This window comes from Chiloscyllium punctatum, chromosome 6, assembly GCF_047496795.1.
Source record: "Chiloscyllium punctatum isolate Juve2018m chromosome 6, sChiPun1.3, whole genome shotgun sequence".
In the NCBI taxonomy this organism is placed as follows: Eukaryota; Metazoa; Chordata; class Chondrichthyes; order Orectolobiformes; family Hemiscylliidae; genus Chiloscyllium; species Chiloscyllium punctatum.
Window position 1 is genome coordinate 88,133,229 of NC_092744.1, and position 24,859 is coordinate 88,158,087.

The following is a 24,859-nucleotide window of genomic DNA, read 5'->3' on the forward strand; positions in this document are numbered from 1 at the left end:
GGGGTAGTATTCCTTGGAACAAAGAAAGCTGAGGGGCAACAAGATTGAGGTATACAAAATTGCAAGGGGTAGAGATAGAGTAGACAGGAGGAACCTGTTTCACTTGGCAGAGAGTTCAAAAACCAAGGATCATCAATTCAAGCAAAGTGGCTGAGGGATTAGATGGGACATGAGGAAAACCCTTTTTTTTAATGTAGAAAGTGGTGGGTGTCTGGAATTCACTGCCTGTGTTGGTGGTGGATGAAGAGACTCTAAACTCCTTTAAAATGTACCTGGATCTGCACCTGAAGTGCTGTAAGCTACCTGCATTGCTCTGAGAATGCCATATCTCAGCAGACTGGCCTTCTTGGTCAATTCCATGGGTGGGTGAGAGTTAACCATAGTTCTATGGGACTAGGTTCAGATACATGTCCAGATCAGGTACACAATCTGCCACTATGCTGTGGGCTATGCCTAATGAAGCCAAATATATGTTAGCTCCGTAACATGAGAATGAGAGAGGTACTGAAAGATTCAATGGACTTTTACTAGAGACCCTGATATACACAACAAATACAGTCACAGACACATCCAGGCTAACACAAGGTATTCATTTACAAACATCAAGACTCTTCCATCAGCATATCATGCTTCAAGTGACCCCAGATAAGATGGAGATTGAGACCTTTAACGCCTCTGGTCACATGCCATGACACTGTGATGATGAGTGTGTAGCTTAAAGATATATCGCATACTAACTGAGACATAACACAGCAGTAGGAATGGCAACTCTCTTTCCCTCTGGAGCATTAGTGAAGCAGTTAGCTTTTCTGAGAATCTGAGAGCTTATGGCAACTCTTACTTCGATGAATTTTGATTTTAAATTTCCAGATTTTCAAAAACAGATTTCCAACTCTGTTTGGAATGTAGATTGACATCTGTATGTGATGACAGAGCGGATTATATCCAAGTCAGCAGCGGTGGTGAAAAGCTGGCGTCGGGAGGTTGAACAGAACATTAGCCATGGTTCCCAACCTTGATCACAACTCAGTGAGAAAAGGTATGGGAGATTCCTGGGGAAAAATCATCATCCTGATGAGCCTAAAGCAAAAGTATCAAATGATAAGGGATGGCCAATAGGGTGTTTGTGCTATGACAGGAAAGATTAGCATTTTGAAAGAAGACACACACAAAGCAAAGAGGATAATGAGGAAAATACCTCATTTACACATCTACCCCCAGTGTCAGATTTATTATCAAAAAGAGAGTCAAGGTGATGGAGTTGGCAAAGGGAGTTGCAGGAAAGTTGAGTTCAGTACAAAATTAGATTGGCCATGATCTTATCAAGTAACAGCAGGTTGAAGGGGCTGAATGGTTTACTCCTGCTCTTAATACAACCTGGCAATCTTACATCAGCATCACCAGATGAGGTAGAGAATAGTGTACATGCAGAGGTAATCTCCCTCGATTAGGATTCTGTAATGAATCAGAGAAGACTTACAACTCACAAGCCAATCACATGTTGGTTCTCTGAGTAAGATGGAGTGGATGGCAGAAAAGGAGAGACCATGAAACTGAAATGGAGAGAATAAAGCGCCAGCTGGAGAGAGAACCAGAGAGACAGCAAAGAAACCGAGTGCAAGGGAAATGAAGAAATTCACTGTTGTGACAAGTCTCTGTCAGGCTGATTGTTCAGGGAATTATAAATGTAAAAAAGCTCCAAGTGAATTCAGAGATGGAGCTCCAATGAAAACTCTGCGTAGCTGAATCAGTATCGACTTGAAACAAATCCCTTTCTCTGTTCTTAACTTGTTTTAAATTCTTTGGCAGCAAGATTTGAAGAGGTTAGTATTTTGCAAGTTTCTACTGATTCTCATTTCCCATGCTAACGTAAAGGCTGAGGATGAGAATTACATCAGAACATAAAAACTAGTGGTAGGCAATTCACCCCCTTAAGCCTACTACTCCACTGAATACGATCAAGACTGATCTAATTTAAGCTTCAACTTCATTTTCCTGCCCTTCAACCCATTACTAATTAAGAATTTGTCTATCTCCTCCTTAAATTTACTCCGGTACCAACCATCCACCTCACTCTGGGGTATACCACAAATTCATGACCCTTTGCCAGAAGTAATTTCTCCTTGTCTTTGTTTTGAATCTAACACCCTTTAACTCAGAACTATAACCTCTCATTCTAGACTGTCCCACAGTGGAAATACCCTCTCTATGTCTATTTTGTCAATCCACTTTACCATCTTATTGACCTAAATCTGATCTCTTTTTTTAAACTTGACCAAGTACAGGCTTAAATTGCTTAGTCTCTCCCCATAAGATAAACTTTCCATTTCTGGAATTAATCACATGATCCTTCTCTGAAGTGTTCCAAATGTACGCAACACAAGGAGTGATGAACGCACAAGAGCTGGAGGATTGTGAAGCTGTTCTCATTCCTTCAGCTAATACAACGGATATATGGGGCAGAATTAAATACTCTGTCTGGGACTGGGGTGGGCTGGTCAATTCATCAGATAGGAAGCTGAAGACATTCTGGAATCATCCAATTAATCCAGAGTCTGAGAAGGATGAGCTGCTTTGATGCCCCCAAAGAAATTGGCTTCAACCAGCTGCCACTGAGTGAGGAAGGGCTCATGGGAAGGCCATTATGTTTCTTGTCTTCACAGGTATGTGAACTTTTCCACCCTCTTCTGTCCCCCAACCTCCCCCCAGTAGGTGACCCACTGCTCTTCACACACAATTCCTTCACACCAAGGCCTGTTTGATAGGCCTCAGCAAGCCTCCCCACTCACCTTCTCAGGAGCCTCCTCCACTGTGGCCACTCCACACAACGTGTCTTGCAGTGACCAGTGCTCCCAGTGTCTGCCTGCTGGCTTGGAGTAGTTAGCAGCTCTTGGAGGCAGGACCGTTGGTGTTAAAAGCACAGAAACCTCATCGGTAGGGAGCAGACAGATTAAAGGTAAGCCTTTAATCCCCTTGGGGCTCCGAGATATGTCCGTAGCTTTTAACCTGTTGAGTTTAAATCTTTGTCGTGCACATGTATTCCTGTGTTTCATCAAAAATGAAACACAGCCAGGCCAAAATGATGAAGCCTTTTGACACACTAACAGACATTTACCAGTGACAGGAAAGTCATCCAGAGGAAAGAAATGTATCAGAAAGTATCAGAAAGGTAAACAAGGAAATCTGTTTTATACAGCAAGTCATTATGACCTAGAATGTACTATCTAGAAAGGTGCTGGAAGAAGATTCCAATCTAGTGATAATCAACAAAAGGGAATTTGGTAATTGCTCGAAAGGGGGAATATGCAGGATTGTGAGGAGTCAGACTAAACTAACTGCCCTTTCAAGTAGCCAGCACATCTTTGAAGGGTTAAATGGCTGTGTCATTCGACGATTCTATGAAGTAACGATAGCATCGATACATTACTATTGATTGAATGATACAAACTGGCTCACTGCCGGTCAATATTCAATTAATTTTGATTGCAAGATGCTATCCACTGGACTGTGTTTAACGAATTGACTCTGCTATTGGAAGGGAGTGAGGGACAGTGAAAGGGACCCCAATGTATAAAACTAAATTGTCAGTGCACATCTGAGTGACTGAAGGATCTGGAAGCTCTGTCAAGTCTCAGTTCCAATGACCAAAGTCGAAAGGCAGCAAAATCCAAACATAATTCAACTTCACCTGTCATTCAGCACTTTAACAAGAGCCTAAAATCTCAACGTTTGTCACTCGTGCAGATCACTTTACAAAATAATGACTGCATTTTCTTCTTCAGCTGTATAGGAAACTGATAATTACTCATCAGCAATATCTATTGTCCGTTGTAAATGCTGCTGAGGGCATGGGGAGGGGGAATTCAATCATATCATTCCGGAGTAGTTACATGAAGGCTCGAATAAAAGCCAACTACAGGGGATGCTGGAAATTTAAAACAAATAGAGAAAAGGCATGAGAAACCCAGCAGGTTTCTCCTGCTTGCTGAGTTTTTCCATGACGCTCGGTGTTAATACCAACGATCCTGCCTTCAAGTGCTGCTAACCACTCCAAGCCAGCAGACAGACACTGGGAGTAGTGGTCACTGCAAGACACATTGTGTGGAGTGACCACAGTGGTGGAGGCTCCTGAAGAAGGTGAGTGGGCAGGCTTACTGAGGCCTATCAAACAGGCCTCGGGGGGTGTGGGGGACAGGAGAGGGTGGAAAAGCTCACTTCCACCCCACACTAACCATGAAGACAAGGCTAGTTTGGGTCAAAGTAGCAGGTTGCTTCTTAGGAAGGGCTTAAGAGATCCAGCTGGGTTTCACTGATCATTACTCAAGTAACAGCCTAAATTTAAATAATTCTACTTCATATCAAGGTATGAAAGGACTGGGACACACTAATTTTAGCAATGACTCCAGTACAATAAGCATTAAGCCACCCTACAGACCCTACATGCATCAGTAGCATTCTCTTTCCTAGCTGAGGTGCAGCTCTACACTGTGCTGGGAAGTGGTTTCTCCCATTACACCATAACTTGAAACGCAATTAACTCAGCTCCGTTTAGCCAGTGAATTCCTAATTTTATTTACAAAGCCTCTGTTTCTCCTCTATTTTCTACATTGAGTTGTCGATGTCTCTCATATACAAGTTCTCCTCCAAGCCCCCCAACTTGGAACTATATCACCGTTTCTTCACTGTCGCTGGGTCAAAAGCCCAGAACTCCCTCCCTAAGATCACTGTGAGTGACGCTCCATGCCAGGCACTGTGTAGGTCAAAAAGGCAGCTCACATCACCTTCTCCAAGGCAATCAGAGATGGACAATAACTTGACAGTGTCTATTCTGACCCCTAAAACAAGATAATTCAGCCTGGGTATTAAACTCTTCAAACATTGGCAGGGTAATGAAAGAAACAGCATATACCTTACAAAGATAGAGTGAAGATAACTGCTCCTCCAGTTAAGTACTGAGGGACGTTTTTACAGTTTTGGGTGCCATGACTTAGAAGAGATGTTGTCATGATGCTCTATCTTCCCTCTCTGATGCATACAATATATTTCAAGACACTATTTCCAAAGAGAAGGGGATTCTCCATGTCCTGGCCAATACATGTCCCTCAAACACCAATAAAACGTGTTAACTAGGTTACTGTTTCCTTGCTGCTTGTGGCAGTTTGCAAACTGACTGCCACCTTTCCAAAATCGTAACAGTAACTCTGCCTTGAAATTTCTTCAATGGCTTTAAAGTGCTTTTGGAACATCCTGAAGTCATGAAAGTCGTGACAGAAAAACAAATTAATAAAAAATACTCAGCACACCCTTTGCTAATTGCACTCTTGTACATTAATAACCTGACCATCAAAGGCTTCCTAACCAGCAGTCATATTTTTGGAATAGGTTTCTGGCAGTTGTTCGGTTTTGCTTTTATTTAGTGGTTTAAAGGATCACTGAGTTCAATTTTGACAAGGAATAACAAGTCGAAGGATGGGAAAAGTAGGGGCAGAAGGTTGGAAAAGCATCCTCTCAAATATTTCTGCCTTAGAACTTTGGGATTTTTCTTTTGAGTATAGGAGTTGGGACGTCATGTTGAGGTTGCAAAGGATGTTGGTGAGGCTTTTTCTGGAACACTGTGTTCAGTTCTGTTTACCCTGTTCTAAGAATGGTATTATTAAGCTGGAGAGAGTTCAGAAAAGATTTACCAGAATGTTGTCAGGAATGGAGGGTTTTGGTTATGAGGAGAGGCTGGATAGGTGGAGACATTGTTCACTGGAGCAAAGGAGGTTGAGAGGTGACCTAATGGAGGTTTATAAAATTATGACGGGCACAGATAAGGTAAATAGCAGGTGTCTTTTCCCTGAGTGTGGGTTCAAGACTAGTGGGCATATTTTTAAGGTGAAAGTAGATAACATTTAAAAAAGACATGGCGGCAACTTTATTTTTTACACATGTGTGGAGTTAACTTCCAGGGGAAGTAGTGGACGCAGATACAATTGCAACGGTTACATAACATTTGAATGAATACAAGAATAAGAAATGTTTGGAGGGATATGGGCCAACTGCAGGCAGGTGGGACTAGTTTCTTTTCGGATAATGGTTGGCATGGATTGATTGGAGCGAAGGGTCTGTTCCAGCGCTGAATGACTCTGTTTTCGTTTGGAGCCTCTGCGAGTCGATAAAAAGACAGAGAACGCTGGCTGAAAGTGTGACCGAGAGGTGAAGCGTGTGGGTTAGTAATACAGGGCCCTGACTTGCAGGCCAAATCTGACCATCGGGGCCAAGCCTCAATCCTAACCCTCATCCACAAGGGAAGCCTCCAGTCAGTCAGCAAAGGAGTCTGGAATGTGCCTAACATGTGCCTGCTTTGAGTGGCAGCCCCAAAAAAATTTAGGAAGCATCAGCAGGCAGCATGAACATCAGGCATTTCAAAACACTGCTGCCTATTGCGGATGCCGTCTGAAGTTTGAGATAATTTTTTTTCTCTCTCTGTTGTGTGGTACAAAACTTGAAGGATTATTAAAAAAAAAAGCCAGGTTCGTTTGCAGAGGTCAGACAACAAGCAAATAGAACAGCACCAGAGCTCTAGTTAAACCCAAAGGATTTGGTTAAATTAGAAATAAAGAGAAACAGCAGACTATGGACCAAAAGTGAATTATTCCAACTGCAAAACTAATTAGTTCAGCAGTTCCTATGCTTGTATCCCAACCTAATTTTATATGCAAGGGTGCAAAAAGCACAAGAGAGTTGTACCCTTCAGTCACAAACCTCCAATTTATTTTGTCAAAGGTATAGCAGCAGAATCTGTGTAATTGCATGAATGGAATAATCCTATGATAGCAAATGGATGCTGTCATGTTTCTACATCAAGGAGAATAGGTTGCCACAACTGGTAACTGAGCAAATGTAATATGTGCCTCAATCTATCTATTGTTCTGAAAGATAGTTACCTGCTGTCGACAGTGGTTCAGTAATAATATGCTTGACCATCAGTCAGAAGGTCATACATTGAAATTCCATTCTGGAAACTGGATGGTCTAGGCTAACACTGCAATATTCAATGACAGAGTGCTAGGCTATGGAAGTGCTATCTTTCTGAGCAGCTGTCAAGCGAAAGGACAATCTTCCATCTCAGATGGGTGTAAAAGTTCCCATGACACTACTTGAGGAAGATTGAGGGTGTTACCCCGGAGCCCAGGCTAATAGCTGTCCCTCTACCTGCATCATTAACCCAAATGAACTTGCCATTTCCTTCCCAGCTCTTTGTGGGATTTTGCTGTTTCCGTAATGTCTGACATGTTTCTGATGTAATAACAGTCAAATACTTTGAAAGCACTTCATTAGCTGTGAAGGGATTTTCACCAGAATGTTGCCAGTTGAAAAGGGCTAAATTTCCAAGAGGAACTTACATAAAACAGACTGTATAACCTTGAGTATGGAATGGATTGACTGAAGTTTTTGAGACAATTGAAGGATTTGATAAGATAGATGGAGAGAAATTTATTTCCTCTGATGGAAACATCAGAATAAGAATAAAATTATAGCAGGACCTTTCCAAGTGATGGCAGGAAGCAGTTAATTATATAATGGGCAGTGGAAATATGCATCTCTTTTCCTCAAGAAGACTGGAGATCCATCAAAACCAAGCTGGATAGATATAGGTGAGATATGGAGCATAACACTAATGGAACCAAGATGGGTATCTGGAGTTACGATTCAGATCAGAGGCAATCTACTTGATTGACAGTCTAATTTCTCCTCCTATACCTTAAACAGCTTGGAATGTCCTGAACTTTTGAAAAGTGATATGTGAGTACAAGAATTTCTGAATGACTGAGAGGTAGCACAAAGGTACCCATGAGATGCGTTCTCTTCAACTTAAGATTTTCAGGATTGCTGTAGGAGTTGAGTTTTGGTTACTTAACTCAGACACTTTCAGGTTACTTCTCTGGGAGATCGAGCTCTGTGTGCATTATTGCCTTGACTCACCACAGCCAGTGCAATCCACAACATATGTTTCTGTATAAACCTACTGGGTTCATTAAACTGCTGGATGGAGTGCTCTGTTCGACTGGGTGCCAAGATTTTGGCTTGAAATGTACTCAGTTGTAGACACTGTATATTTTGCAGTTTATTTGTACATTACTGTGATTGTAAGAGGTAAAAACCCCTCTCCAGCAATGCTGCCAAATACCTCTTGAGCTAACAAAAACAAGAAACCACCAACCCAACAAGAGACAAACTTCCAAAGTCCTCAATGTAAAGGGATATTCCAGTAGTCATTACCATGTAAATATTATATATTGCATGTATCATACTACTACTAAGAGGAGGAAACATACAATGAGCCAACCAACTAGGTGATCAGGTGTAGAATGTTAAACACTAAGCATCGATATTCACCTTTGATCATGGCTCAGTTTATGGTGATGAGGTAAAACAGGATCCCGGCCTTAAATCTTGAACTGCAATCATGCTCAACACGCTTTAATTCAGACAAACACAGAAACTACTGGAGAAATCTCAGCACGTCAGGCAGCACCTGTGGAGAGAGAAACACTGGACTTGAAATGTTAACTTGGCTTTCTTGCCACGGATTCTGTCAGACCTGCTGAGTTTCACAGCAACTTCTGTGTTTGTCTGAATTAAAGCGTGTTGAGCATGAACGCAGTTCAAGATTTAAGGTTGAGATCCTGTTTTACTTCATTGCCATAAACCAAGCCATGATCAAAGGTGAATATCAGTGCTTAATGTTAGCTGGCTCCTGGTTTACTGCCCACATTTTAGTCAGCATGAATAAGGCTTTACTAAACAAAAAACTGTGAATGCTGGAGATCTGAATCAATACCAGAAACTGCTGGAAAAACTCAGTAGGTCTGGCAGCACCTGTGGAGAAAGAAACACTGGACTCGAAATGTTAACTCGGCTTTCTGGCCACGGACTCTGTCGGATCTCTTGAGTTTCACCAGCAATTTCTGATTTTGATTCAGATCTCCAGCATTGGCAGTTCTTTGTTAATTTAAGCCTTACACATGCTGACTAAAATGTGGACAGTAAACCAGGAGCCTGTTCTGAGTGAATGCAAAGTGAAGTGAGAGAGGCTGCCCTGCTCTCAGCCAGCTGAACTTGCAATGTCAAACTGTGCCCTGATGCAGGCTCCAGGCTCCAGTAACATTCCACACTGATGCCACTATTGTGAACTCACATGAACCTTTTGAAGCACATAAGCTGATTGCAAATGTGTTAGAACATCAAGAGTAGCTTATCAGAAACTGACAGCAATTAAAGGAAATGACTTTAATGGGGCCAGCAATTTACCCAGGTAGATTATTTTCATGCTATTGGTGATTCAACCTCAGAGTTAAAATAAGTGTCAATGGATTCAGCTTAATTAGAGGAAGTGGGATCTCATGTGATGAAAACTTTTGATTCGATCATTTAAAAGGCTTTAATTGCATGGTAAAACTCGCACCAGTCCCTCCTTCCTGCAATACTTGAGTATTTTTCATCAATTGGATCTACTTTCAACCGGAACAACTCCATGCTACATGTAAATACTGCAAATCAGCAGCAGGTTAGAGGCTCCAAATCCTGCATCAAAAAACTCATTTCCTAACTCCCCAAAGCCTGTCTACCATGTACAAGACACAGATTAGGAGTGTGATGAAATATAATTCACCTGCATGTACGAGTGAAGCTCAAGCAACACTCAAGAAATTTTGACATCATCCAAGACATGCAGCCCATTTGATTGGCACCAGATCCACAAACATTTATTACATTAGATTTGATTCCCTACAGTGTGGAAACAGACCATTCGGCCCAACAAGCCCACACCAACCCTCCGAAGAGTAATCCACCCAGACCCATTTCCCTCTGACTAATGTACCTAATGCTATGGGCAATTTAGCATGGCCAATTCACCTGACCTGCACATCTTTGGACTGTGGGAGGAAACCGGAGCACCCGGAGGAAACCCACGCAGACACGGGGAGAATGTGCAAACTCCACACAGTCACACATGGAGGCTGGAATCGAACCTGGGACCCTGGTGCTATGAGGCAGCAGTGCTAACCACTGAGCTACTGTGCCGCCCATTTATTCATTTACCATTGACTGTCAGTAGCAACAGTGCGTACCATCTGCAAGGTGTACTGCAGAAATTGACCAAAGATCTGCAGACAGCAGCTTCCAAACCTACGACCACTTCCATCTAGAAGGCCAAAGGCAGCATATTCGTGGGAACACTACCACCTTATATTTCCCCTCTCAGCCGCAACCTGAGTTGGAAATATACTGCTGTTTCTTCCTTGAATTCCCTCCCTAAGAGCATTGTGGGTCTACCTGCAGCATGTGAACTGTAGTGGTTCAAGAAGGCAACTCACCACCACTTTTCCAAGGGCAGCTGGGGATGGGCAATAAATGCTGGCCCAGCCAGCAATACCAACATTGCGTGAATGAACTAAAAGAAGATGCTGGCTACCTCAAGCTTGGCAATTACAGGCTTATCCAATCAAGTCCAGGTTAATTTGATGGATGTTTATAAAATCCTGAATGGTCTTACACAAGATGGATGTGGAAGGGATGTTTCTTTCTGTGGGTCAGTCCAGAAAAAGGGGGCACCATTTGAAAATTACCCTCTTTAAAGACAGATATATGAGGAATTTTCTCTTTTCTTTCCCCCATAGGGTGGAAAAATTGGGAGCTTATTCCCTCAGTGAAAGGAAGGTCTTTGATTATTTTTAAGGTGGAAGTAGATAGATTCTTATTAGGGAGGGAAATCAAAGATTATCTGGTGTAGGCGGGAATAGGGAATTTAAAACTCAAACAGATCAGCCACAATCTTACTAAATTTTGCAGTGGGCTGGAGGAGCAGAATTGCTTACTTCTGCTCCTAATCCACATGCTTATTTAACCACCCTATAACCTGGTGATCCCCGACAACAGGTCAAGATCAGGAACTCATCAAGAAATGGGAATGGGCAAGAAAATGTGATGCAGGCCAAGACTAAAATCCACTTCTTTCGAAACCATTTGCTAAAATAGCAATGATTAAAATTTTGATGAAAGCAAGTTCAGACTGAAAATTATTCTGCAATTCTCTAATTGATGTTCTAGACTCTGAATTTACAAAAGAATATCATAATGAGAGCAGTGGTGGGTGGCATGAATTTACACATAGGAAATGTGGCTTTGAATAAGAACTTGAGGGAATGAACATTCTCTACCTTTGAAGACGCAAAGCAAAATGACTTTGCATATTGTCGCAGTCCAGGTTCCTAACAGAGATGAGCCCCTGGGACAAACTGCCTATAACTTCTTATTAATTGGCACATTCAAAATGCAAATGTTACACTAGTGCAGCAAGGGGTGTGCTTTCAGGTTTGTATTCAGATATAGGTTCTGCCTATGGTCTTTTGGGAGATGCACCAGCTATTGTCTAATATTAAATTGTAGAGGGCAGAAAGGCTCTGGTTTTGCATCATGGTTTTGCACGATTCAATTATCTTTTCTCTGGTCTCAGTGAACTTGGACCAACTGAAGGAGAAACTGAAACCTGTAAAGGCTCTCAATCCCAATTTCTATTCAGAGACCTCGACTGAATTATATGCGTTGGACACGAGTCAGGAACTAAGCGGAAGTCGCTATATTCCTCCTTGGTCGAATACCTTGCCCAAACCCACCACCTTGAAACACAGTGACTGAATAGTGACAATGATTTGCATTTAAGTCGTATTTCTTTTGTGTAAAAGTGAATATCCCAAAGCATTTCACAAAAATGTTACCAAGCAATATGTGACACCAAGTTATGCCTTAGCAAAGAGGAGGGAGGCAAGGAGGTTTAACGAGGGGAATCAAGAGCTTAGGACCTCAGCATTGAAATCACAGTCAACAAAATCGAAGGGAAAAAATAACTGTGAATGCTCTGGGAGGCAGAACTGAAGCAATGTAATGACCTCAGAGGTCCACAGGAGGATGCAGGGTCAGGGAAGAGCAAAGCAATGGTGAGATTTGAAAACAGATTGAGTAAGAGCATCAACGCATCAAGAGAGCTAAACTCAATCTTTATAAGGAAGGCAGTAGCTATACACAGTACCATGGTGAGCGACAGAGTATATTTTATGTTGGAAACAGGCAACCTAGTCAACAATTGTGTCTTCAGCACAAGATATGTTACACCTTGAGAGGTAAAAAGTAAATAATAGAAATAAAGGAGAGGACTTTTAGGTGGTGGGTTGCTGGAATGACCCCATCCAATCATGGCACAGCCAATCCACAGAGTGTTAACTGGCAAGAGACGTGACTTCTCTTCACTCTGGTGGACGCCCGTCTCTCAGAGCTGCCAGTTAATCTCATTTTCCATACTTAATAAATAGCACTTCTGTTGAATTTGAGTGGTGCATGAATTCTCTGAATATTACATTACTCAATGTAAACATACATTTCACTCTCACAACATAGTCTTTAAGAGCTGAGCATTTGTGCTTTATAATGAGATGGGTGTTGCAGTGAATAACCCCAACAGTCCACTCTTGAGATGGTGCAGCCTTGCAGCAGAGAACTGAAAGATCTGTAATGAGGGCTAGCTGTCGTGTTATTTTATAACAGCACAACAAACAGTTCCTTCTCTATTACAGCAGTTTTTAATATTTCATTTTGGAAGTGATACACTTGAGCTGAGCAAAGAAGGCATTTTCAACACAAGACTTTACTTAACACATATGGTTATTGATCATTTCAATACATGTATTTGGCCTAGCCCTTGCTGGGAAAATAACAAGGAGTTTAATGCATCAATAACCCAGCATCTTGTGACAAACAAGAGACACATTGTGAGTTTGCAAATTGCCACAAGCGGCTGGGTAATTCTATTCTATCATTAGCTTCACAGAAAGAAGAGTCCATCTCCCCATGAGTGCCAAAAAACGTTGCATTTGTGTATGAATTGAACTCACCACAGTGATATGGGGAGATGGAAGCAAAGTGATAATGTCACTGGACTGTTAATCCAGAACTCCAATTAATGGACAAGGGACACACGGCTCAAATCCCACCATGGCAGCTGGAAGGATTTCAATCTAGTAAAATCATGAACTGAAAGTTAATCTCAGTAACAGTGTCCATGAAAATATCATCAATTGTTTGTACCATCTGGTTCACTAATGCACTTTATAGGAAGAAGTCCACCATCCTTAGCTATTCTAGCCTACATGTGGCTGCAGATGGACAGCAATGTCACTTTCCTTTGAAATGTGCTAGCAAGACAATCGGTTCAAAGGGGGCAGTAAGAATGGGTGCCAGTAGCATCCACAATCCATCACTTAACAATTTAGGGATCTTTTTCATGCAGTTTCATTCCTCCTGCTCAGGAACCAAGACAGTGGTGATCTGGGCTCTGCAGTTAGCAAATTGTTTTTAGAAAGTTTCAAGTCTTTTTTTTTACTTGTCCCTTCATCACACACTTATAGTCCCAATATTTCTTTCCCCCTCTTTAGTCTCTTTTCTGTAGCTGATTTGGCTCCACAAAACTCTCTACTTAGTTATACCTCTGGTCCATTCTCTGTTTTTAGACTGATGAGTAAGAAAGATAGATTGCTGGTCCTGTTTTTCTAAAACCAAGGTCCTAGATCCCTGTTGACTTCAACAGCCATTCTCAGCGACTCGCAGGACAAATTAATCAGCATTGTGTTACCCAGAGTGAAACCCATTAGAAATAGACCATTTTGTCAATGTAAAAGAAACAGAGGTATTTTAACATTATGGCAAAGGCCAATAAGAATTGGCTCAATGGAACATCAAGTTCTGTTTGTCATGTGTGCTGTACCTGAATGAGATTGTCTGCTGACAACTTAAAAGGCTAATGAAGTTTTGCGATCTGTTTTTCAATTGGAAACATTCGTTATTCAGAGAACAGGAAACCAAAAATTTGATCAGAGACAAAAAACAGTGTGAGGTGACAGATTCTTCTCCCCAACGCACCCCCCACCACCACCACCCTCACTCCGAACCACTGAATCACCCCCACCCTTTCAAATCAGACCAGCTTCTCAAGAGGTCTTTGCCCCAATTAAATTACATGGTACAGGTTGAAAGTACTGTACCAACATACAGGTGTACCACAGAAAGAGATGAACATTAGTATCGGCGTTGGTCAGTTAGCCCCTCTAAGGTGTTCCACCAATCAATTAATTCAGGCTAATCTGAGAGGAGGAAGAACAGAATGTTACCTATGTCGACCAACCATCCTGAACCATGAACTGGACAAAGAAATATTTTAATTGTTCAGAGATTCTACTATCTTGTTGGCTAAGTCTTATTGAATACTCTATGCCCAGTTTTCTACTTAATGAAAGGCATGCTCTCTGGAACCAGTGACTGGGCAGTAGATTACCATTGGCTTCAGAATGTTGCCGCAACCTCTGTTGAAAATGAAACTGGCATTGCTTCCAACATGTGGTGATCAAGGCACAATACAACTCCAGGACACTCAAATGGCCAAGCTATTCAGCTCTTTGAGCATGCTCCAAAATTAGTTCACAACTTGGTCCATCAATGTTCAAATCAGTCAACAAGATACACAGAAAAACCCCAGCAAGCATTAACTTGTCCATATATCAGCTACTATTACTGTCAAACATTCTTCCTCTGCTTCCTCTCTCACAGGTTATGTGTTCCTGTTTGCTTTTTGTGACAGGGAAAACCAGACTAAAGGCCGTTCATCCTGGATCACTAGTACATTAAACAAAAACAATCAGCTCATTTTACAGATTGATGCAGTCTTTCTTTGAATTGAATGAGACAAGGGCTGTCAGTTTAAAAAAAACACAAGTTTCCCCATATGTTTTTTTTTCAGAACTGCATTCATTTCTTGCAGAACTACTCTGCAATTTCAGGTCAATTTCACCAATTGAAACTCTACCAGCAGTGAGTTATACACGGATAAGTGAATTCTAAAACAATTTATGTGAATACATAGCAAGTCGATAAATTATAGGTATGAGGTGCAAAAATAAACTGGGTACTCCACAACTTTATGACCATGCTCTTTGTGTCTTATTAAATTGGTCTCAAACTGATAACTAAATACTATGTTGCATATTTTTAGACATGGCAATAAGGAAAGCATCCACTGCCTCACCCCTCCCTATTTATGTAATCTCCTCCAACCCTCAGAGATCTCTATTTACCTCGAATTCTCGAGCATGTCTGAGTTAAACCACTTCACCACCGGTCTCAGCCATAACTCCAAGCTCTGGAAATATTTTCCTCAACCTTTCTGCCTTGTTCATCTTTAAGATGCTCCTCAAAAGTTATGTCTTTGACCAAACCTTTGGCAATCTGCACGTTTTTTCACACCAGATTTTGCTTGAAAACAATTTTACCCTTGTGAAGGCACTAGATAAATATACGTGTTTGTTGTTCTTGGAGGAGGAACTGACTGTGATAGACATAAACCCCCTTTAAGATTGTGCGGTCTTGTCACCAGGGAAATCATTCAATAATCAATATTGTTATGACATAGCAAAGATATTTGTTCCTTAACAGTTTAAAGGCTAGAATTGAATTTGAGCCCTGTATGTAGCCTTCACCTTTCAAATGGGGAGACAATATACATAACCGCAGTGAAATCTCACTGGTTAATTTCTATTACATATCCATATCCACCTCTCCTCAAATCCCACTCAACCTGATTGTAAAATTCCAAGCATCGATCTCAGGATGATTCAGGGGCAGATGCAGGCTGAGATCCTGATTCCTTCTCAGTGAAATAAGACAGCATGAACTGGATTGAATACTCTCACAACTCAGATGGTTACACTGAACTGCAGACAATGACTGACTGCTCGAACTGTGCAATCAGTCAGTTAGAAAGCTTACGAATTCATAGTCACACACAGCCAGAATATTACAGCCAAATACTTATCCAACCACACACACAGAGAAACATGAGCACAATCTCAGAGATAATACTCACACAACGTCTTACATACATTGACAAACTATGCACAAACACACACAGTCTCTTAGTTTATTTTGTATCATAGGATGATCAAACTACTGGGACAATGCAGAAGGTTTAAGTATTCAGTGAGCAAAGTATAGAGCACACTGCAGTAAGACAATACTCTGACAGTGTTCTCTAGGTTGCAGTGATACACAGTACAGCACATGGCTGAGGATTTGGAATGTCTCCATCTGACCATTCTGCTTTAAGCTAACATTGAACTTCACTGAATTTCCTAATCTTCCATTTGTGTCTCAGAATCTCCAGCCATCTGCAATCTTGTCCTCATCCCTCATCACCCACCACCACCACCACCACCCACCAGCCCCACATCGGTTCAGCACCAACCCCTAAAACCACAACCTCCAACATACCTGCCACTGCCTCGGCCCAACTTCCCACACTCAAACACAAATGACTGTCAAGGTGCTGTGAGAAACTAACCCTCACTTTCACCCTCCCCCTCCTCCTCCCCACAACACCCAGTCCCCTGGTCTGGGAGCCTGAGCTCTCTTGGTCAGGAGTTGACCGTTAATGGGGAGATAACCTTGCATTGGAATCAGTGCACACTACATCAGCGGAGATGACGTCGGTGAGATAGGCCCAATGGTGACAGATGGCACCTGAGGATCGGCAACTTCATTGTTGATTGGGTCCAGCGCTGGCAACAGTGAGACAGTGGTGGAGGTGAATAAGCTCAGCAGTGAGAGATGGCATCTGAGAATCAGTAACTTTGTCGTTGTTTCGGTCCAGCGCTGGCAACAGCAGAGGAGAATTGGCCCAGTGGTAAAAGATGGCGTCTGAGGATCTGTGACTTTGACACTGATTGGGTTCAGTGTAGACAGCAGTACAGGAAAAATGGCAGCACCAGTGTCTTTGATTTTGAGGAGCTGACTCAGGACTGACCTACTCTCTTTAAGCTGCATCTTTTTGACCCTAAATTATTAAAAATGGTACCAAATTATGCCGACAAATGAAAGCTTTATACTGCATTTTATTGTGTTCATATTGTGTAATACACATGATGGTAAAATATAATTCATTCATCCAATTCAAACACAGAGCTCTGACTGAATTTAGCGCCCCTTCAGTGCCAACCAGGAATCTTCATGAAAATGTGAAACTCTAGAAGTGGGATAGTATCAGGCTGGATCTAGGGAATGGTTAGGATCCCATGTAACCACAAGCGTTACCCTCTCTCTTCCCCAGACTCACTGTTATTGTATAGACAGGGCTCTCCGTGCAGACTGGCGTTTGACTAATTGAGGATGTGACTCGCAGACAAATGGGTTTGAAATGGCTTGGTGGGGGTGGGGGGTGGGGGGGGGGGGTGGGGTGGTGGTGGTTGGCAAAGCGGGAGGTGGAGTTGGGATGTGAAGCCCGGATCTCCCCGGAGACCCTCATTAAGCGCCTCATTGAAAGCGATGTGTTAATGAACTCGCAGAGGCACCTTCTGGAGCTCCTCAACAAGCAGCTACACAGGCACCGGCTGCAGGAAATGAGGCCACCCCAGACTCCAACTAAGCGTGGGGGCGGAGGGTTCGCCCACAAGACAACAAATTATTTATTCCCGCCTCTGAATACTCATCAAAACAGATACCCTGACAGCGTGTGCTGGTCGATTCGCGGGCTGATAAGATGGGGAGAGAAAGTGAAAAGCGAATGGCCAGCGGTGAAAAGCCCGCATTCTAACTGAGCACCGGCAACCAACTCTCTTCTACGGGGTACATTTTTTTTTGTTAAGAAAAGGAAGCAACCCCTTTCAGAAACGAAGGAAATAATCCAATCTCAGTCTCATCTCGGGATCTTAGGCATTATGTGTCTGGAGGGTTAAACACCCAGTGAAGATCAGAACTAGCCGACAACACAACAGCCAGATTAGCTCTAACAATGAAAATTGCATTATTACAGCTAATCTCAGCGATGTTGAACGCTGAGGTGTTGCTATATATGAGCAGCAGGCTACAGTTCACCGCGAGATTGTCCAAGCAACATGAATCACTTTGAACGATGTCTTATTGTCTCCCTCGGTTCGATCTGGACAGGAGCTGAGCTACTAAGCTCCCTCCCAGCCCACCGTACCCACTACCTCATTCATCTGTCTGAAAACAACTGTCCCCTCTCTCAGACGTCGACACAATTCGCCAGAAAAGCTATTCTCGCCGTTGCCCCGTCTTCGTAAAGTCTTCTCATTCTCCGGTCACAATGCCGAGCTGCCCCAGGAACATTTGTCTCGCAGTGCAGAGATTCAAACATACTGCTGCCTCCCTTACCTTGACACACACAAATACTCACACAAACAAAAAAAATGCACCTCTGCACTGGGAGTCAGGTACAGACAGCCACACACACAGGTATACACACACAGAAATAGATACCGCAGCCATCTGCACGCACAGGCAGAGAGACTTACAGACACCCACAAATTTAGATACACAGATACACACATTCACACACACACAGATACGCATACAAATATACATGTTCACGCACACAGATACACATATTCTCATACAGATATGTACATTCACACCCACTGATACACATATATTCACATACAGATAAGTATATTCACACACACTGATGCACACAGTTACACATATATTCACAGATATGTACATTCACACGCACTGATACACACAGATACACATATTCACTCACAGATATGTACATTCACACACTGAAACACACAGATACACATATTCACACACAGATATGTGTATTCACACACTGAAACACAGATACACATATTCACTCACAGATATGTACACACACACTGAAACACACAGATACACATATTCATATACAGATATGTATATTCACACACTGAAACACACAGATACACATATTCACATACAGATATGTGTATTCACACACTGAAACACACAGATACACATATTCACATACAGATATGTGTATTCACACACTGAAGCACACACATACACATATATTCACAGATATGTATATTCACACACTGATATACATATATTCACATACAGATATGTATATTCACACACTGATATACATATATTCACATACAGATATGTGTATACACACATACACACACATACCCACTCATTCACAACATGCTCACTCACACATACTCACACATATTCACACACATACACATATTCACACACACACACACGCACACATTCACACACACATATTCACACACACATATTCACACACACACACATATACAGTCAGATGTACACTGGGCATTTGAACACTCACACAATTCCCCCCACTCTTTCTGTGTCGCTGTTAACATTTAACACAACCTACAGGAAAGAGCGTTTATTTGCTATCCTAAGTCACGCACGATGGCTACCCCTCCGATGAAGCCCAGCAAAGTACTGGAACCGCACGACAGGAGAGGGTCCCATCTCAGGATAAACCACCAGCAGCCGATGTCATTCCAACAGGCGCGCTGAGAAGCCCAGTTCCCTCGCCAAAAGCAACACTGCATTGCAGCGGCGAAAGAAAGTATGGGACAGGGTCGTGCAGCCCACATCAATTTGCAAATAAATATCACATTTTTCTTTCTTTTTTTAAAAAAAGGAAACTCTATTATCCCCTGCAAACGCATGAGGAGAGGCGACTGCAACTTTTAAAAAAAAAACATGCAAGTTTTGTTTTAAAACAAGCTGGACAACTGCAAGATGAGGCAAATTTCAGAGAGGAGACAGAGAAATGGGAACATTGTTACCTTCCACAGCACCGACTGCAGACAGCAGGCAGAAGATGAGAATGGGAATCATAGTTTTGGATCCTGCCCGGGATGTTGGTGGGGAAGGGTTTGGGAAGGGTCTCCTGCTGCTGGTTATATTCCAGAACGCGGAGTGCGAGTCTCTGCCTCTCTGTGCAGTCACATTGCAGGCTCGATCAGCAGCGAGTACTCTATCTTTCACTCTCACACCACACACACATTCACCGACACCAGGGGCTGGATGTGGAAAGGGGCGGGAGCGGGGGGGGGGGGAGCCAGACCCAACCCCCGATTATCGAACTCCTTCCAATCGCTGCGTCTCATTTCTCCCAAGCCAGCCAATCACCAGTCAGCACAACCCTCAACCAGGGCTTGCAGGGGGGTGGGGGGTGAAGGCTGGAAGAAACAGCAAAGTTTGCACTATTGATGGAGCTGGGAGGAAATAAAAGTGAGGTGGCACTATCTAGTGGGAGTGATGGGTACTACACACTCTCACTTCCAGGATCGTGTGTGTGTGTGTGTGTGTGCCCCATATTACTGACTCGCCCCTTCACTCATCACCTTTCATTTTCTTACCCCCGAGAGTGGCACCCCAATTTCTGCTGTTCCAGTGCCTGATGTGTTGTAGACAGACAGCAACAGCTCTAGTCCTTGGACAGATCGGTCCTTTAACCTCCTCTTCCTCACCATCAAAGAAATATTTGGAATTCTTCCAAGCCAGTCTGCCCATCAGATTCACTTCCAAACCCCCTCCAGCTGTGGCTCCCTATCCCCCTCTGAGTTTGAAGGGATCAAATTCAAATACCTGCTCCAAATCTAGGTGCAGAATTCCAGGTGAGTGAGCAGAAAGAGAGCCATGGCCAGAAATCTATCCTTCAAACAACATACTTTTAATAGAACACAGTCAAAAAAATCACACAACACCAGGTTATAGTCCAACAGATTTAATTGGAAGCACTAGTTTTTGGAGCGCCACTCCTTCATCAGGTGGTGAAGCAGCCTGATGAAGGAGCAGTGCTCTGAAAGCTAGTGCTTCCAATTAAACCTGTTGGACTATAACCTGGTGTTGTGTGATTTTTAACTTTGTACACCCCAATCCAACACCGGCATTAATAGAACACAGTTAGTAGTGATTCATCTCATTCCTGTCTCTGCAGGACCAGTGATGTGAGCAAACTGTAAGTAAAACTCACCACTCTCCCATGATAGGGACATCACAACTGGTGAATTCAGACACTTCTAATCAATGTGCCCAGAGATGTTATGACACATTATTGGAGCAGGTGAACTTGATCCGAGGCCTCTTGGCTCAGGCACTACGATTATGCTTGGAGATAGCGATAACTGCAGATGCTGGAGAGTCAGAATGGATGGAGAATTGAGCTGGAAAAAGCACAGCTGGATGAGCAGCATCAGAGGCGAAGGGGAATCAACATTTCAGGTCAGACCCTTTCATCAGGACTGGCCAGAGATTCAGACAGAGAGGTCCAGGGAAGTGCCAGAGATGGTGTGCGTGAAGTTGAGTTCAGGGTGGAAAGTGCAGATAAAATAGATGAACTTTTTGAGTTCCTTGTGGGAGTGCGAGGCAGTGCCGATTCAGCCATCGATGTTTCGGAGGAAAAGGTGGGGGAATGGTACTCGTGTCGCTGTGGGAGAGGGACTGATTCACGTACCCTGCAAAGAGGCAGGCATAGCTCAGACCTTGTGGGTACCCATGGCCACCCATCTGAGTTGTAGGAAGTGAGAGGACTGAAAGGAAAAGTTGGTAAGTGTGAGGACCAGTTCCACCAGGCAGATGACAGTGTCAGTGAGGGGGGCGGTGTGGGAGGGGGGGGGTGCGCAGGTTGTGTCTGCAGGAGAGGAAGAAATGGAGGCTCTCCTCATGGAAAATACACCTAAAGAGAGACTGGATGTCCATGGTAAAGATGAGGTGTTGGGGGCTGGGGAACTGAAAGTCATGGAGAAGGTGGTTAGTGTCCCAAACGTAGGACTTCCTGGACTAAAGGGCACAGGACAGATCCAAGATAAAAGAAGATGAGTTCTCGTGGGGCAGGAGCAGGCAGAGATGATTAGTTGGCCAGGACAGCTAGCTTTATGAATTTTGGGGAGATGATAGAAATAAGCAATTCAGGGTTGGGGAACTATGACGTTCAAGGCTGTGGATGGTAGATCTATCAAGGCGATGAGATTGTAGATGGTCTTGGAGATGATGATTTGATGATGAGAGCTTGGGTTATGATTGAGGACGCAGTAGCAGGAGGTGTCAATGAGTCGGCTTGCAGCTTCAGCAAGGTAGAGGTCAGGGCACCAACTTTCCAGTGGGCCTCCCTTGCCAGCTGGTTTGATGGTGATGTTGGAGTTGGAGTTGAGGGAGCTGAGGACTGTACGTATGGATGGGGATGGGTTGGAGTGCATGAGGGGGTGGAAAGATTCAGGCAATTGCTGTCGCGATGGCAGTTGGAGATGCAGAGGTCGAGGGAGGTTCGAAGGTCATGATGGGATGTCCAAAAGGATGGAGTTTGTTGGAGGTGGGAGGAGGGGTCTTTGGAGGGTAGGTGAGATTCACATTCAAAGAAGTAGGCACGGACGCAGAGGTGGTGGAAAAAGTATGTGACATCTAGACAGGTCCGAATTTCATTGGCATGTGGGTGTAGAGGAATGAAGGTGAGCCCTTTGCTGAGGACTGAACATTTGTCCTCAGTGAGTGGGAGGTCTGGGGGAATGGTAAATATATATGGTAGGACTTGGGGATGAGGCCTATTGTTGAGCTGGAGTTGGGAGTAGGGGTGGAAATTGACTCTGGTGTTTGGGACTGATCATATGATTGGCAGTGACATCAGCGGTCACGTGATCGGCAGTGTCAGTGCAAGTGGCAAAGTCGACAGCTTTGGCTGAAGTGATGATGTCGGTGGAAGTAATGATATTGGCGGAAGTGATGTCAGTGGCAGTCGCAGGAGCAGTGGGTGGGGTGGCGTGCTAGGTGGCAGAGGCGGAGACAGTGTGCTCGATGGTTATCATCGGGTTGGCATACTTGGCAACAGTCATGGAGGTGGCGTAGTCACTGAAGGGCATGGTCAGCACCATCAGTGGAAGTGGTGTGTTGATTGGTGGAGGCTGCAGAGGTGCCATGTTATGCTGCACACACAGGGTGATTGGTGATGTCAGCGGTCTTCACAGAAGTGACATCATCATCGTCAGCAATGAAGGTGGCTGGAGCGAACATATGGTTAATAGTGTCCAGCGGATGCAGGAGGAGGTTGGGAACAGAGTCTAGACTAGTTGAGGATGCTGGTCTGGAGATATGTGTGATAGAGCTTAGTGTACTTATATTCTTTGATGTCTGACAGGGTGGAGAAAAAGATTTGGTTGAGGGTGTGGATCCTGATGAAAGGTTCTGACCTGAAATGTCAACTCCTTTGCTCCTCTGATGACGCTCGACCTGCTGTGCTTTTTCCAGCTCAACTCAGTATCCATGGTACAACTGTGCCATAAAAGTGCTATTGGTGATGAGTTTAATCCAGGGGTTACCACACCTGAAATGAGGAGTGAGGTTGAGAAAACAGGGTTTCTGTGGTAACTTCCATCAATACAGGAATTAAACCTATGCTGTTAGTGTCATTCTATACTGCAATGCAACAGTCCACCCAACTAGGCTAAATGACAAGACAGCAAGATATCATATTTCAATGCTAAGTGAGGGGAAGGTCAGGATCATTCTTGTTCAATGAGTGGGGGTGTTCTGCAAAGTAGTCCTCCAGCCTATGTTCGGTTTCCCCAGTACAGAGGAGTGTGAACAGTGAATACAGGAGACTAGATAGACAGAAACACACGTAAATCCCTGTTTCACTTGGAAGGAGTGTTTGTGGCCATCAACTTTGATGAGGGAGGCGTAGTACATGTCTCCTGCAATTACACATGAAGGTGCCATGAAGGGGGATGAATTGTTGGGGAGGATAGAGCTGTGAATAAGGGTGTCAGTGAGGCAGTGGTCACTCCAGAGATCTTTGGACCCTTCAATCCTATTTTGGTACTCCATCCCCTGAAAAACAACAACAACAACGTAGGTTTATACACAGAGAGAAAATGCTTGAAAAACTTGCAGGTCTGGGAGCATCTGTGAAGGGAGAAACAGAGTTAATGGTTCAAGTTCAATATGACTCTTTTTCAAAACTGTCCCAAAGAAGACTCACATTGGACTCAAAATGTTTACTCTGTTTCTATCTTCCTTTTGAAACATAAAATTAGCGCTAGTTGTCCAGGCTCTGGCACCAATCATTTCTCAAATTTTTAAAAGTGTGTAAATTATAGTGCCTTTGCTATCTTATTGTCAGACCAACTGATCTTCTCCAGCATTTTCTCTTCGAATTTCAGATTTCCAGCACCTGCAGTACTTTGCTTTTGTTTGATGCATTTGTATCATAGCTTTAACATAAAAAATAACTATCCAAAGACACAACGCAAGAGTGTGATCAGACAAAGTTTGATTCCAAATTATGTAATGAGATATTAGAATGAATGATTTAGAGATTTGTCAAAGGCAGAGATATGAAGGAAATAGAGGGACAGACTGATTCGCTGTTAAGTCATGGCTGCTAATGGTGGAACAATTAAATCAGGGATGTTCAAGAGGTGAAAATTGGATGATTGTAGAATCAAGGAGGGTTGTAGGGCCAGGGAATGTTACAGAGCTAGGAAGGAGCAAGGTTGGGGAAGTATTTGACAACAAGGTCTTTCTGTAATGGAATCTACTGCAGATAGCTGGGCAAAGAGGCATACATTGAATGGGACTTGATGCAGGCCAGGTTATGAACAGCAGAGCTTTGGATGGGCTTAATTTCTGGTTTGGTGGAAAGTGCAGGTTGGTTATGAGAGATGTGATGCAGCCAAGTCTAAAAGTGAACGGTTTCAACAGCTGATAAACTGAGGCGGGTGTGGAATTGTGCAATGTTGCGGTTAACCATTAGCCACATGAACATGTGAGAAAACTCTATGTTAAAACTGGCTCTGAGCTACTACTGATGACAGCGATGTGGAATATATTTTCCATTGGGAAAATATAAATTACCGCAATCATAAAAGAAGAAGTTTCACCGCCAAAGTACATTTCACGTACTAAGAGTATCCAAAGGTATTGATGAGTCACAACCAATCTATGTTAAGTC

The 24,859-nt window shown here is 43.2% G+C and overlaps 1 protein-coding gene across 3 annotated transcripts in view; it reads right to left on the reverse strand.

Annotated features, from left to right (window-relative positions):
• Positions 1-19,925, reverse strand: part of ephb1 (EPH receptor B1) — a 511,139-nt gene extending 491,214 nt beyond the window's left edge. For all 3 annotated transcript variants that reach the window (XR_011960959.1, XR_011960958.1, XM_072573215.1), the window contains exon 1: positions 19,698-19,925. Coding sequence is in view for 1 of the 3 variants with exons in the window: in XM_072573215.1 (XP_072429316.1) it covers positions 19,698-19,749 (52 nt within the window). In the remaining 2 variants the exon portion in view is untranslated. The remainder of the gene's footprint in view (positions 1-19,697) is intronic.
• Positions 19,926-24,859: the final 4,934 nt, after the last annotated feature.